General features: G+C 43.3%; 1 protein-coding gene and 1 long non-coding RNA gene across 4 annotated transcripts in view; one reads left to right on the forward strand and one right to left on the reverse strand.

Moving 5' to 3' along the window:
- Positions 5465–7679, reverse strand: LOC110389074. The gene is made up of 2 exons (XR_002433064.1): positions 7415–7679; positions 5465–5822 (listed from the first exon to the last, which is right to left on the reverse strand). It is a non-coding gene; the product is annotated as an uncharacterized LOC110389074 (long non-coding RNA).
- GPR12 (G protein-coupled receptor 12) overlaps positions 7036–16241 on the forward strand; it is a 32675-nt gene continuing 23469 nt past the window's right edge. The window contains exons 1-2 of one of the 3 annotated variants that reach the window (XM_021378978.1): positions 7106–7294; positions 7686–15333. In XM_021378978.1, coding sequence (XP_021234653.1) covers positions 7699–8697 — 999 coding nt within the window. In that variant the 5' untranslated portion in view covers positions 7106–7294; positions 7686–7698 and the 3' untranslated portion in view covers positions 8698–15333. Of the gene's footprint in view, positions 7295–7685; positions 15334–16241 lie in introns of those variants that run through there. The other 2 variants (XR_002433060.1, XR_002433061.1) reach the window with 2 other exon arrangements.

Genomic DNA, 16241 nt, shown 5'->3' on the forward strand with positions numbered 1-16241 from the left:
GTTCCAGGCAACTTGTCAATACACTGGCCACACAATCTCTTGTGCTTGTTTTTACAAGTTGGAAAGCCATACAAGAATATTTAGGTCAAATAAATAATATATATCTCATAAAGAGTACAAGTCAGTGGGAGTGGGCCAGTCCTTGGAGGTTTCTCTTTAGTGGGCAACATTTGTTTCCTGAAAATGGATGTGAGTGAGTTTTAACCATTTATATCAAGAGTACTGAAGATTTACATTATGTTGTTGTTCTTTCATACAAGTATAAAAATAGACGTACCTAGAGAAAAAAAAAAAAAAGAATCAGAGAAGCACATTCCAGGCATAAATGAATATATATTAAGTCGGCTCATAACGGTTAGAGCTTTCTAGTAAGGCTCTTACTAAGTTCTACTGAGTGGTCCAGGATTTTCCTCTTCCACTAGCCACAGATCTGAATTCACCTGGAAAAAAAGATTGAATTGATCTTGAGATCAATTGCTACTACAGGAACATTAGAGGTGTAAGGACAGTAAGCAAAGGTATATTTACTTTTTCATACAATAGCCACCATGCAGGAATTCAGAAACTTCTTTTGTTGCAGTTAGTCAGCCCTGTACTTCTTCATCTGACCACTTCGCTGTCTTCTGATGTGTTTCATGTACTATAAATCGTCGTTGTGCCATTGAGGTTTAGAAAGAAAAAGATGGAAAGAAGAAATGTATCAGTCACTGCATCCATAAATGAGAATGAAGTATTATTACAGCTTCTTTTCAGGCCATTGCTAGGGTGGTTATCGGCACGTACGGCAGTTCTCCTGGGATCAGCTGAAGCCTAATGAGTTATAGCAGCCTATGTAGCAAGACTGTTAAAAACAGAGCCCAGGACTTGCCAGGAGAGATAGATACCAACCCCACATCAAAGGAAACAACAAGATATAAAAATGAGGCTAGATTCCTCAGTGCCATGAATGAGTTTGTTACAGAGTGTTAAGCTATCAGCGTGGACTAATTTTACACAAAGGCACCGGAACAGCATTACTGCAGATTCAGAAGTGGTGCTCTCCCCTGGGAAGGCTCCTAGGAGAACCACTTCCAATTGCTTTTGTCCCACTCATCCCCCCCCCCAAACAACCCTGGGAAGAAGTGCTACATTTTAGCTCTTGCCAGAGAGAGACAAATGAGAGAAAAATCCTTCTACCAGGCTTGAAATCCCCAAATGCTTTTAGTGGTTGTGATTTCCCCAGTGAGCAATTTTTAACAGAATGAGCAGATAAAATTACACTGCAAACCACCAGGTTGAAGGATAGAGCCATCATCATAATCAAGCATCAATCTCACAACAGTTTCAACCCAGGAATTTCTTGAATATTCAGTTTTCTTGATAGCAAGGGACAGAGATCACTGACATATTCTAAATACACATGGAAGAACTCTGCCTATGCTTCATTGCAATAGAAACACTGTCTGTATTTACTGGGCATGTATTTACTGCTCCATAAGGGTAAGCCAGTGCAGCCCAATGTTCTCAGCTCCATGATATACAGCTGTACACAAGTACAGCAGCCATACAGTCGCACTGTTTACACTGTCTCTGCATCAGCCCCAAATTCCCTACCAGATCCGTGGGATAATTAAATAACAGACACTGATCCCAAATATGTCAAAGTGACATCGCGAGGCTATAGATTTATAGCCCTGTAAGTGAAATCATGATGAGCTACCAGTTCTGCTCATCACCCTTTTCCCAATGATCTTAAAATCTTCTTTACAGTATTATTCTTTATTCATATGACTGCTGTGAATAATGATTGCTCTTATAAATCTTCCCAGGTTCAGATACTTAATCACATACCTAATGCATCTACGAGCAGCCTCCCAGCCCTGTGGACCTGACTTATTAAGGCCAGCTTTCAATTACCAGCTCTGTGGTCGCATAGTTCACTGTTCCTCTTTCTGTCATCTGAATGTCAGACATATAAAGCATTTGACATCTCCGGAAACACCAGCATTATAACAACTCCCCAGAGTTATGACCATGCACTAATCTTTAGACAACAGCTGCTAATAAGCATGTCATTTTCAAGCTTTAATTTCAACCCTAATATACACAATTTAAATTCTCCAATTTAAAGCATTTTAAAATTTAAATGAGATCTGTTGCTCGTATTAAATAAAAGATATATCAGCATGATCGCTAAACCAAAAACATGAGTAAATGCACAATTAGCATGCATGCATATAAATTCCACTGTATGAATTGGCACTGGTTACAAGTAATTGATTTTTGAGTGGATTCTCTGTGAACTCCAGAAATTGTTCGCTTAAAATCACTCTCATTACTGAGACTGGTCATCTTAGCTGAAAATATTTCCATGGATGAACGAGCCATGAAAATTAATCACTTTTACGGCCACAGAAGGAGGTTGTTCTGGGTCACTGTCCAGATAGTAAAATACTAGAAGCCTATGATCTAGTTTATAATTCATCATAGGCTATAGTTAGCCCTAGAGTTATTAAAGTCATTTTCTTGCTCTTTCTGAAACAGTGATTACTCTAGAGACTTCTGCAGCTTATAGTTTAAATGCCAAGTTCAATCATTTGATTAGTATATGCCTGTAAGTTAGAAAATACTTCAATAAAGTACAGAAGTGCTTATTACTTGAGATGGACATTCCAAAAGAAAATGCATCAACAAACCTGGCCCTTATAAATTTCAGTAGTTCTGCAATCACGTGGAAATTCAGCATAAGTTATTAATTATCACTATGATTAACGGTACAATTTCAGTAAAATACTCGAGCCCAGCAATGTATTCCATGCGTATGCAGCTCTTCAGCAAACACCAGTGGGTGTTCTGATAGTGTGGGAAGGCCGAAAGTTAATGTCTAAAAGAGAATGGCAGGAATGACTGGATTTAGTTTTGTAGGCTAGGTAGAACTCACTGTATTTTAAAGGGGAAAATAAGTGCATTTAGCTAGGGATTCAAACCAAAGGGTGTCATGGTCAGAACATCAATGGAAAGTACATTGGTATTTTAATTCTATTACTTTTTGTTTCACATCAGATTGGAAATGAACCAATAGGAAAAAGCTCTCGTTAACACACCTTTGCCTTTGAGAGGGAATTCCAGAAGTAATTAAAAATTAAAAGCTCATGTGATGATGCCTGATTTTTTGTCACTGAGATTAAGTTCTGTTTAATGTACAGCACTATCAATAACAGTTTTGTTTGTGTATTAATTTGGTCTGTACTAGCCAAATGTAGTAAAAGCAGTCAGAGGAGCAGGGAGGATTCTGAAGACGGTATTTTATTAGATGTCACATTAATTGTGAGAAAATATTTATTTTCTATAGAAAATAAGAACACTTCTGGAAGTATGGTATACTAAAGTAAAGCATATCAAACATATCCAGCTACTTACCTAATAGAAGCAGATAAAAGTAGCACTCAGAACAAACATCAAATAAAACTCAGAAATCTTTGAGATTCTTAGCACTTAAGGCCAAGAGAAATCTTTGGACCAACAAATCTGACCTCTGTAAGACTTTGTCTAATAATCCTTAGATTTGAATAAATCAGTCAACATTGTTAACAAGTCACTTGAAACAGGATACAAAGATAGTGGCAGAGATGTCTTACAGATAGCCGCTGCTAAGAGCCAAAGGGAGCGCAGGAAGTAGTACAAACTGAGTTGCTTGTCTGCATGTGGGCAGTGGAGGCTGGCTCCATAAGTCAACCAGGAATGATGAATACTGCTCAATATCAAATATTTCCCGAGGTGCTTTGGAAGAGAAAATGAGCATCTTATATTTGAAACTTGAGAGGCACCAATTCAGAAAGGTGCTTCAGAGAGCATCTCAGAGCAGAGCTGCTAATGTTTCCTTGCCAGTGGATTCCTCCCAAACTACATTCTAACTTCATTTGATAACATGGATTGAAGTGGAGCATCACTTTCATAAAGGTAATAATTCTTGAAAAATCTGGTGGATCTGTCAAGAATTGCTCAGACAGTTTCCTCTGATACAAAAGAGGAAGTCAAACCCTTCCATTCAGTTTGTTTGGCCACCAAGCAAGTTCACAGTTAAAACTCTTTCACTGAACATCACGTCACAGAAAGCAGTCAAGAAACAGTAACTCTAGTGTTTCTGCATAAAGAGAGCATCTCATTGGTCAGCCCCTCCATACCACCACCTAACAGCTAATTTTGCTGCTATGCAGTGCAGTACATTCCACTTGGAGAATTTTTTAAAAGACATTTGTGAGTTTAATAACAGCTTCAGGTGTGTAGTGCTCAGATTATCAATGTGTGTATCTCACATTTCTCTCTTGTGCAGCATGACTATCATATAGGTTATATAGTTGGTTAAGAAAATCGTGAAAGTATTGCTTCCAATAGTTGCCAGCTCCAGCATTCAGGTGTGATAACATACCTTTAAGCATCATTACCACAGATTCCATCAAGGTACAAGCTTCAACATTTAAATCATCATATACATATTGCAGGAGTATAGACACTCATATTTCTGTCAGAGAAGTTGGTCGTCTCAACTATTATAACTGAACACATCTTTCAGAAATGTTCTCAGAAATATTCCCCATGCTTTTAAGACTCAGCCCGTTATCTCATTTTAAATACCTAGGATTATCAATGCGCATTGAATCATTTTCAGCTTTGAGATATTACTCTGCCAGCAAACAGAACAACCTAATATAGCTGGAAGCAAGCCTTTCCACCTAAGCATGTTCAGCATAATGATTCATAGTACAGACTTTTTCCATGATAACATACACCTTTCAGTATTTTTATTATGCATATCCTGTTTTCTGTTTTAAAAACTCTGAGAAGTGAGCACACAACCAATGTCCTCTGTGGTCCTCTGAAGAACTTCAGGTGTCCACTTTGTGGTGTCCTGAAGATGCTCACTGCATATCATATTTGTCTCAAGATTTACTCCCATTTAGCAATCGGAGACTGGCATGAAAGCACTTTTTGTAGATGTAACAAAAATAGATGAAAGATGCACAAAAGCATAAACAATGTGCACTGTACACAAATCCAGAATAATCCAGCTGTGATAAATAAAAAAAAAAGAGGAGGAAAAAAAAAGTTACTTAATGTACACATGGAGAAGAAGTAAAACACTATGCTTTGTTAAAGGAAGAAGGAAAGAGACAAAGTAGTTTGGGGGAAAAAAAAAAAAAGCAGACGTACATGCAGAGAAACATGTCCTCAAGTCAGACGATGCTGAAGATTCCAAATACTGAACTAATTATCAGATAGGAAAGAACAGAGTCCTCTGACAGAGGATGGCTCATACTAGTCATGGCTATAGAGAGCAGTTGGCACCCAAGAGAGAAGGGATGGCTTTCAAACATCTAAGACCATCATGTTCTTTTACCCAAAGAGAACAAATTGTGAGTTAGGGGAAAATTTTCCTTGCTATCATAACCTGTAAAGATATAAAAATTAATTGCTACTAATTTAGTGTACATTTTTTATTCTGTCTTTTGCCCATGTAGAACTTTTATTTCATAAAGACATCTTCCTAAAAGGTATTAAGAGAAAATCATTTGTGCTGGACGTGTTGTTCCCGTGCTTAATTATCTTGCTATTAAATGTGCTTGATTTTGAATCTGAACTTCTCTAACTTTGGCTTCCAGGCATTATACCCTTTTCTGTTAGAGGCATATAAAATCCTGGTGTAAGAATGCTGCAATCCAGTCATCTCTCAATTTTCTTTTAGAGAAACCGAAAAGAGTAACTTCTATAAATCCTTCACTGTGAGACAGTTTCTCAGGTCTTCAGTGCCTCTTCTCTGAATTCTCTCTTCTTTCTCAGTACATCTAAAAAAAAAAAAATGAATCCAGCTTTCAAATACTAATCTCATCAGCGCCCTGTCCAGAGGTAACATAGAATCATAGGGCTTGGAAGGAACCTCTGGAGATCATCCAGTACAACCCCTGCTAAAGCAGATTCCCTGCTAACACAGGTTGAGCAGGAAAGCACTCAGACAGGTCTTGAATATTGCCGAAGAAGGCTCTACCACCTCTCTGGGCAGCCTGTTCCAGTGCTCTGTCACCCTCACAGTACAGAAGTTCTTCTGCATGTTTGTATGGAACTTTTTGTGTCCCAGTTTTTGCCCATTGCCCCTTGTTCTGTCACTGTACACCACTGAAAAGAGCCTGGCATCATCCATTTGACTCCCACACCTCAGATATTTATAAACTGTGAAGAGATCCCCTCTGTCTTCTCTTCTCCAGACTGAACAGCCCCAGGTCTCTCAGCCTTCCCTCATAAGGGAGATGCTCCAGGCCCTGATCATCTTTGTGGTCCTCCACCTGACTCTCTCCAGCAGTTCCCTGTCTTTCTTGAACTGGGGAGCCCAGAACTGGACACGGTACTCCAGATGTGGCCTCATCGGGTCAGAGTAGAAGGGGAGGATCACCTCCCTGCACCTGCTGGCCATGCTCTTTGTAACACACCCCAGGATCCCACTGGCCTTCCACAGAGGCACACTGCTGGCTCATGGCCAACCTGCTGCCCAGCAGAACACCCAGGTCCTTCTCTGCAGAGCTCCTCTCCAGCAGGTCAGCCCCCAACTTGTACCGATGCATGTGGTTATTCCTGTCCATTTGCCGGACTCTGCCCTTGCCCTTGTTGCCATTGTTCCTCTCTACCCAACTCTTCAGTCTGTCCAGGTCTTGCTGAATGGCAGCACAGCCTTCCAGCTTTGCATTATCAGCAAACTTGCTGTGGGTGAACTCTGTCTCTTCATCCGTGTCACCAATGTATTAATATGCTGAACAAGACCGGACCCAGCACCGACCCCTGGGGAACACCACTAGCTACAGGCCTCCAGCTAGACGATGTGCTGCTGATCACAACCCCCTGAGCTCTGCCAGTCACCCAGCTTTCAGTCCACCTCCTGCCCATCCTATACTCCCAACATCACGTCCTGGTTTCTGTTCATGGCTCTCCCTGTATCACAGAACCCTTTGTTACAGCCCAGCACACGGAACTCTCGTACCCAGCCGACTAGGCACTGAGCTCCCTCCCGCCTCGCAGCGGGAGGCACCTGCGCAGGCGCGCGGGCACGAGGCAAACCCCCGTTCCCGCGCAGTGCCCACGTGGCCGCGCGCGCGCCGCCTCCCCCTCTCCTCTCCTCACCCGAACCGCTGCGCGCGCAGGGGAAAGGGGGGGGGGGGCGAGCGCGCGCACCTGCGCTGCGCCCTCGGCCCCTCGCGCCGAGCGGTGGAGGGCGGCCGCCTCGGAGGGACCCTGCGAGCCTCGTCCCCCGTCCTCCGGGAGAGCCCAGGTGTGTGCTTGCCGGGGGGGGGGGGGTTGCTTGGGGGTTGCGGTGCCCGCGCGGAGTTTGCGAGCCCTCGGAGGACCTCGTCCCCCTCCTCCCCCCCACCCCGGGCGGGGCTTTCCTCACAGGGGGTCGGGGAGGGACGCTCGCCGCGGCTCTGGCTGCGGCATAGCGGCTCTGCGGCGTTCCGAGGCGGGGGTTGCGTTGCGTTGCGTTGCGGTGCCTTTCCCTCCGCGGGGGTCGGTGCTCGGGCAGCTCTGGGTGCCCCCCATCTGGTGCCGTTTATGTAACACGTGCCCTCCCGGTTGGCGGTGCCGCGCGCCCTGGGGCGCTGCGCGCTCGGGGTGCTGCCCGCAGTGCCGCGTGCGGGCGGTAAAACCGTGTCTTTCCGTTGAAGAACCGGGGTTAAAATGAATGAAGAGCCGACGGTCAATGTGAGCTGGCTGCCTCAGGACCGCGTGGAAGCCAGCTCTACCGAGAACGCCTCGGGCTCCTCCCTGGTTCCTGTGGTAGAGCCGGAGCCCGAGCTGTGGGTGAACCCCTGGGACATTGTCCTGTGCACCTCGGGGACCCTTATCTCCTGCGAGAATGCCGTGGTGGTGCTTATCATTTTCCATAACCCCAGCCTCCGCGCGCCCATGTTCCTGCTGATCGGCAGCCTGGCGCTGGCGGACCTCCTGGCGGGGGTCGGACTGATCGTCAATTTCGTGTTTGCGTACCTGCTGCGGTCGGAAGCCACGAAGCTGGTGACGGTCGGACTGATCGTCGCCTCTTTCTCAGCGTCCGTTGGCAGCTTGCTGGCCATCACTGTCGATCGGTACCTCTCCCTGTATTACGCTCTGACTTACAATTCGGAGAGGACCGTCACTTTTACCTATGTCATGCTGATATTGCTCTGGGGAGCAGCGATCTGTATCGGACTGCTGCCCGTGATGGGCTGGAACTGCCTCAGAGATGAATCCACCTGCAGTGTTATCAGACCGCTCACTAAAAATAACGCGGCGGTCCTCTCGGTCTCGTTCTTGCTTATGTTTGCCCTCATGCTGCAGCTCTACATTCAGATCTGTAAAATCGTGATGCGCCATGCCCATCAGATTGCCTTGCAACACCATTTCCTGGCCACTTCCCACTATGTGACCACCCGGAAAGGAGTGTCTACTTTGGCCATTATTTTGGGGACTTTTGCTGCTTGCTGGATGCCTTTCACGCTCTATTCTTTAATAGCAGATTACACCTATCCTTCTATATACACCTACGCCACCCTCCTGCCAGCTACCTACAATTCCATCATCAACCCTGTAATATATGCTTTTAGAAACCAGGAGATACAGAAAGCGCTGTGGCTCGTCTGCTGTGGCTGCGTTCCTTCTAACCTGTCTCAGAGAGCGAGATCGCCCAGTGATGTCTGACTGGCGGCCGGCAGGACGCTCCTTAACACCTTCCTTCCCAGCCATCCTTGTGACCGTGTCTTTGGTTTAGGTGCATTCATTAAGCGGCGTGCGGTGGGTTCCGCTCAGAACCACAGAATGTGCTGACCTTTTGTAGGCAGCGAGCCCCAGTGACCAAAATGAAGCGAGTGGTTTAAAAGGGAGATTTCCAAAATCAAAGTAATCGGTGTTCTTATAGATTTATAACGTTGCTCAGGGTCTTTTTGTTATAAATATATAACCCAGACTTTGCCATGCTTGCCACGATTTTACATTAAGTTTGCTAATTAAAAATGGATTTAAACAGCATACCTCATTTGAAATTGTTTATGTGATTGAGTTCAGCCATACTGCACGTTACAGTCTGTCGTTAGGATATGTTTCCCCTCTTAATTCTTATTAAAACGGTAGGAAAAAAAAATAGAAGAAGGAAAAAAAATACCATCCTATTACCTCAAACCCATTTTTATTTCATCAGAATACTCTTCAAAATAATGGCCAATTGTACTGACTTAATAGTGTTTATTGTAATAATCTCAGTGCAACGAATTTGCTGTAAGTGAGGAAGTACTCGTGTAGCTTTTACTTTACATCTGGGCATGAATTAGGCTGATCATTATTTTTAAAGTGTTCCCTGGTCTCTACCGAGTTCTGACTGGATATTGAAACAGACGGTAGGCTTTGCCTTTCTGCTCAAAAGTCAGACCTATGTTCCTATGTTCTCTCTTAGATGTGGGTCATGAGGCCTCATTACGTTATTAATTTTAAAAGAACTCACTGGGGAGTTTCAAAGTTGATGAATCAACGTGGTCTCTATAGACTGTACATTTGTGACGGATGCGACACTTTTAAGTATCTTAGGCAAGTTTTGTCTCTCCATAGTGAAATATCAAATGAAATAACCTAAGCATTACTTGGAACACACCAAGTCAAAACAATTGCCACTTGTTTTCACTATTCTGCTGTAATTTAGAATACAGAAGTTTGTAAATTCTCAGAGCGTATCCGGTTCATAATTATATGCAACCAGAACTGCAACGTGAATCAAAATGTTCTCCCTTTCTGGCAGTTTCGTCCATTACGGATTGGGGTTCTTCTCGCTATATGCATGTCAGTTCTCTTTGTTATAAGATGATAGTTCTGGTCTAAAAAGCAGAGCTTCCCCTCACGAATGGTTAAGTTCAGAGCTACTTCTTACCTTTTACTGGAGCCACATTAGAATGCAATGGAAATAAGACACTGCTTTCTAATTTCAAGACTTGATTGTCAGAGTGGAAATCTTTCTGGGAGATTCATGAAATTTAATGTCTATTCTAATGTCAGTGCACAGGAGTTCACAGTACCCCTTCCACTGGCATTAATGGGAGCTCGATGTGTTAATGCCCTGGCGTCAGTAGGATGTTCTATTCCCTTGAATGTCGCAGTCGGCATACTGTATTGTTGCTTCAGTATCTTCAATTGCAGTTAAAACAGAAAATCTCAAGTGTAAAAACAGCAATATTTACAGTTCAATGAAATAATATACCTGTGTAGTATAAATAGTAGAGACAACTGTGTTGCTGGTCTGGATTTTTCCAGATGGAACCTGTCCTTTTCACATGGATGTTTGGATGACTGTAGCTTTTTGTGGCAGAGTTTCTGTGACGTTAAGAACCATACGCTATACGCAGTGCTGAATCTCAAATGTGAATGAATTGTCTGCAAACAAGGCTCTGTAGAGGTTTTACGAGCAATAACGAATTTAAGTTGCAATGCTGGGTTCAAATTCTGTGATCTACCTGCTTCAACCTTCACGATGTTTGGCTCTTTCTTTGTAACCTGATTAGTTTAATAATTGCATGGCATGGTCTGGTGGAGCTGTGAACTCGCAGCTCCCGTGGCTTCACTGCCATTTACAGATCCTCAGCACGGTTAGAATGTGGCCCCTACTCCGTGTAGGGGGTTGGTGCTCTTTATCTACTTACGAATGCTCATGAAACTCTAGTCGTTGTCAGGTTCCTATTTTGTTACAGATTTTTGTATAAGAAATAATCACATCGTAAATATCCGCGCTATGTGTGCGAGCAGTTTTGCAAGTATGCACGGTACTGAGATTAAATGGAGGTAGAAGGCGTGAACTGAATAATGCAGAGAGGCTGAACAATATAGAGTGGCACTTCTTAAAACAACAGATGAGATATGTTAACGTCATACAAAGTCTAGCCCCCTCTTTTTGTTGTTTTCTTTTTCTTTTTGTTCCTCTGAATCTAATTGCTGAGGAAGTGTGATGAGGATGAGCAGCTACACCTGTGACCATAATGCAGTCCCTAGGGCAGCTGTTCTGCTGCTTAAGCAGACCTATTCTCATCTCCTTGGATCGCCTCGCAGGCACAAGTGTTTTTCTCTCTGCAACACCTGGGTGGTAGGGAAGCTAGTAAAAAAAAAAAAAGAAAGAAAGAAAGAAAACGGCACATAGGGAAATAATGTCATCCCCTCTTTCATACTGCTCCTTGTCATCTTCCGCACTCCACAGGCTGCTTAAATCCTCAGCGGTTCTTAAGAGCGTCAGGGGAGCCGACCTTTTCCTTGTGCCAGAGCAGAGATTTGTAATTGGAAGCTCCTCTCCTCAGGAGCAGTTTGAGTCAAAAAGAGAAGGATTAATTATAGAAGTTACAAAAAAAATGGCTCGTAGTGGCATGATTTGCCCTCATTTGATGAGTAACTCGTTTACCTTCCACCGCAGACAGGTGAGAAGCATGATTTTGCCTCCTGAGCTACTGCTGTGACAGTAGCAGTGAGGATGCTGGCTATTCGAGAAGTGGTCTTAAATAGAGACCGTGCAGCACAGGCCAGAAAATCCTTCTGGAAGTCAGTGACCTTGGTTTGTCCATAGCTGTCAGATCAAGCTCTAGCATGGTTTACGGTAGTAGTGAGATGCTATTAAACGTGCCTCTGAATGAGTTCTTGAGAGCAGGGGCCGAGCTGTGGGTACAAAGCCACCTACCTCACTTCCATAAGAAGAAATGCATGAAAGACAGCTGCTTTTCAGACTGTGAAATTAGGAAATTTACTGCTTTTGTGTTAGAGTGCGTAGGCAGTTACAGCGCAGGCCCCCATTCCTTAGGGTCAGGTGCCAATATCCATCTGAGATACCTCTGAAACTGGCAGAAATCTGGACAGCTTGCAGGAATCTGTCGTTCTGTTGTCCCACTGAATCACACGTGAGCATCAAAACTCACCGTGCCAGGTACAGTGAAGTATCTTCATCATAATGTCCACAGATTCTTTTTATTAATGAGTCATTCATTTTAAAGATTTGAAGTTCATTTTTATTTATTAACGTATCTGACCCGAAGTTAAATTTGCTGTAGTTGTTTTTGTCATCTGTTCAACCTCAAAGCCTTTATGTTAACTGTATTATTTTAACCATTCCTCCTAACAGCGAGAATTCCAGCAATAAGGGACAAATGGTTTTAGTATAACAGCAATAAAATCCTCCATGTTGCAGGTACTATAAACTGCTGAGTAACCTCAGAGCAATAGGGAGGAAGCAATACATTCTTTAGACAAAAAATAATTTGCGTAAGGAGAAGTCTTCCTTCATTAAGCAGGTGCTGTAGGACTGACGTGGGACGTTATTTCTGGTTGGTTTGTGTTACAGTCCTTGCATTGCTGAGTAGGATTACTCAGCACTAGCTGCTTACCTTAGTTTCTGGATCCTGAATTCATGCTGTTCGCAAGAGAGAGCTACGTGCTGCAGTGGGGATTTTTATTCTGTTCTGTGTCGGGCTCTTAGTTGTACGTTAGTCTCTGGATAAATGACTTGTGTTCAGCATTTCTGATTGTTAGTGAATTCTGGAAATACCCAAGTTTGTGATGCCCATCAAGGTGAGTATATCAAGATGGATCTGATAACTGGTGCTAGCCCGTTCTGATGACAGCTTGGTTTTTAAAAGAACAAGATTATGGCAGCATTGAAGAAACCCCCTGCCAGTACCTGGGATATGTGGATACAAGCCAGCTGCAAGGCCTGCTGTGGCTGCTGTATCTTCCAGCCACGGACAGCCAGTGACAGAAGCACTCGCATCCATCCTTCACGTTCAGGGAACAGCCTTGAAATGTCTTGGAGTGACTGCGATCCCTCCACGAGCAGTAGTGAGCTTTTGCTTAGGCCAGCTGCTGTTCCATCCCCAAAGAGTTATTCTTTTGTTGCCTCGTTTCCTTAGGGCACACAGCTTCTAAAAATAAGATACCTGTATTCATTTCTCTAAAGCACTGAGCAACCTGCACTGTGATTGAATGTTGGGATAAAATAGCGTCACTAAAATTCAGACCCATTTCTTTAAAAATTGGTGCTCCGTAGCATTCAGAACCCTGTTTTCAAACTGCTAGCCCTGATTTTTATGCAGAGAAAGTAAGTGTTGATCTGCCTTTTGTATGTACAGTGAAGAAAGAGGAACAGTTATACATAGTGGTCGCTGTTTAAAAAACACCAGCTCTTCTGTTACTTCTGAGATACTGAGCGGTTCTCTGTCCTTCAAACAGAAGCTAGCTGCTGCCTGGCAACTGTCTTGATAATCCTGCGTGCCCACAGGTCAGTTCAAAAGCTTTGCAGCGTGAGGAGAGGGACCGGCGTGGTTGCCAGTACAAAGCAGTCTGACAGAACAGCTCTGTTCTATCTGCACATCAGCTGTAGACAGGTCAAGTCCTAGGTGTGTGAGAGTAGTGCCAGGAAGCGGTGACCGGCGTTTCATTGAGTCATTGTACTGCCAGAAGACAATATCAGCTGGCCTGTCACTGGATACTGATCCTGTGTTAAGAGACACTGAGAATACTGTAAAGTGCTGCTGGCCAGCTGTTCTGGAAGTGATATCAGTGTTATGCTTCTTGGGGAGGATGAAGAATGCAGCTGGATCTGTGGAAGAAGTAAAGGATAGCGTTAAGTATCCGTATGCATTTTCATGACATACAGAATTTTCAAATAATTTATAGTGTGCAATAAACTGAGTCCTAACAGAGCAAGTCATTGCACGTTAGGAAAAGTCCCAGTGTAACTTGATTGAGATTAGGCAGCCAAGTTACTCAATAGCATGTGGAATTTGGTGCTTATAAAATAAAGGAGTTTGCAGATAATGGTGCATTCCTATAATTAGGAAATAAAATTAAAAAATATTTGAATTTTCTGGGGTTTTTATTGTTTTTTTTTTTGTTTTTTTTTTTGAATGCTATTTTGTAAAGTGGTGGTTTTTCCTCTCTTTCAAGCGTCACATTTAGTTTGGCTTAGTGGTAGTCCAGAGGTCTGCAATGAAGAAAAAAGACCTCGCAATCTCTGTTTATAAGGAAAAAACTAAAAGGAAGGGTTGTGCTTTATGTGTAATAAGTAAAAAATGACGCAGGGAAGGTAAATTAGGCGTGGGGACCTCCCTGTCTCTCAGTAAAATGATAGGACTCCCAGTAAACATGAAAGACGTCTTGGGACCAAGAACTTTCAGATCCTTTTAATGGATCAAAAATCTCAATGATCCCTGCTTTCACATTAAGGAGGTGATGAAAAATGGGATACAAGTCAGTCCTTATGGCTTGGGGAATCAGCCAAGTGCCTGGTGCTTGAGCTTGGCTAGGAAGGATGCTTGAATGAAAGCATCCCCTGGGAGGGGTGGTCATTTTGAGCTGTGCATTTTGAGCCTTCCACAACATACACGGAGCACCTGAAGGATGCCACAGAGCTGCTGCTGTGGGGCGTAGCGCAGCAGTCCCTGCGCCATCGAAGGTGTCCCAAGAACAGCCAGGAGAAAATACGCTCAGAAGTGAAGTGCTCCTCCCTGCAAAACACAGCCTCACAAGCTTTATTCAGATGATTACAGTCTGAAATGGCTCCACTGCAAATGCGAAGATTTTTGTGGATAAGTATAGGAAATATTTAAAAGAGCCAAGGGCAGGTTGTTTCACAGTAAATCATTGTATATTCCTTTATTTTCTGAGGGGCATCTGGGCCAGTAACTTTACAGGAGTTCTGTCTTCAGAAACAACTTGCATTTGCACTAAAAATCTGTGCTGAAGTTTGTTGACAAAACTATTCTGGATCTTGTAGGGCAGACTAAAAAAGGAAACTGTTGCATATCTCACTGTTACACAGACTTGTTCTGGAAGATAAATAATAATGAATGTAGGTTAGGTGAAGCTGTGTTACAATTAGGAAGTGCCTCACTACCGGGATGCAAACTAATTCAGTGCCATTGGAAGGATATGGGAAAATTTTCCAGGGGAGGTTTTGCGAATGGATTGAGAATAAAACTCTCAGTCAAACATTTCATCCCAAATTCCTTGAATTAACTTCTGAGGAAATTTTCCTGACTTCCCCACATCTTTTGTTTTGCACTCCGCAAACACAAAGGCAATTTTTACAACTCTTGCTGACGTAACTGAGTATTGAATAAGATACAGTACTATGGGTCTCCCCCTAAGCTGGGGGCAGACTTTTCTGTCCCAGAACTACTGAAGTGATTTCTGTATACATGGAGCTGTTGGAGTATGTCCAGAGGAGTGCCACAAAAATGATCCAAGGGATGGAACACCTCCCTGTGTGGACAGGCTGGGTGAGCTGGGGCTGTTCAGCGTGGAGAAGAGAAGGCTCCAGGGAGACCTGAGAGCGGCCTGTCAGTATCTAAAGGGGGGATACAGGAAAGAAGGGGACAGACTCTTTAACAGGGTCCGTGGTGATAGAACAAGGAGAAATAGCTTCAAGCATAAAGAAGAGAGATTTAGGTTAGGTATAAGGAAAAAGTATTTTACAGTGAGGGTGGTGAGGCGCTGGCACAGGTTGCCCAGAGCTGTGGTGGATGCCCCATCCCTGGAGATTTTTAAGGTGAGTCTGGACCAAGCCCTGGGCAACTTGACCGAGCTGTGCATGTCCCTGTTCACTGCAGGGGAGTTGGACTAGCTGCCCTTTAGATGTCCCTTCCAGCTCTAAGGATTCTATGATTCTGTGATCATCTCTAAGTAGAACAGACCTTTTTAAAACCCTAGCGTATTTAGAAACTTTTGTTGCACATTTAAGGGCTTCATCAAACCAGCAGTGTAGAATAATTCGACTGGTGGCCATAGGGTTGCTCTCTTTTAATACCAGCAGTCCTTTTTATTTCAAGGCTTCCCTCATTCTCTTGCATAAGTACAGTGCGACATTCTTACTTAAAAGCTCCTATACAAAGGTTTTCGTAGATTTTTACTCAGTGGAACCTTTTGAAAGGCAATACACTGATAAATTCATAGCTCTGTAAAGCTTCATAAATAGATTTCTTAATTGAGAAGAGCCAGAGAATCAATCTTGACCCCAAGATTTTATAATTTAACTCTTTCAAATATATCAGCAGCACTTTTAAGTTGAACAACTTTGAGCATTTGCTTCCCACTGAAAACTTACCTGATTTACTTTCACAGGAAAAAATGAATGAGCTGCTCATGCTTTCTTTATACTGGTGATACTCCTTCAAATCATTTGATCCCAAATATATGATATACTCTGGTGTCTGTGATCAGACATGATCCTG

This window comes from Numida meleagris, chromosome 1, assembly GCF_002078875.1.
Source record: "Numida meleagris isolate 19003 breed g44 Domestic line chromosome 1, NumMel1.0, whole genome shotgun sequence".
NCBI classification, from domain to species: domain Eukaryota; kingdom Metazoa; phylum Chordata; class Aves; order Galliformes; family Numididae; genus Numida; species Numida meleagris.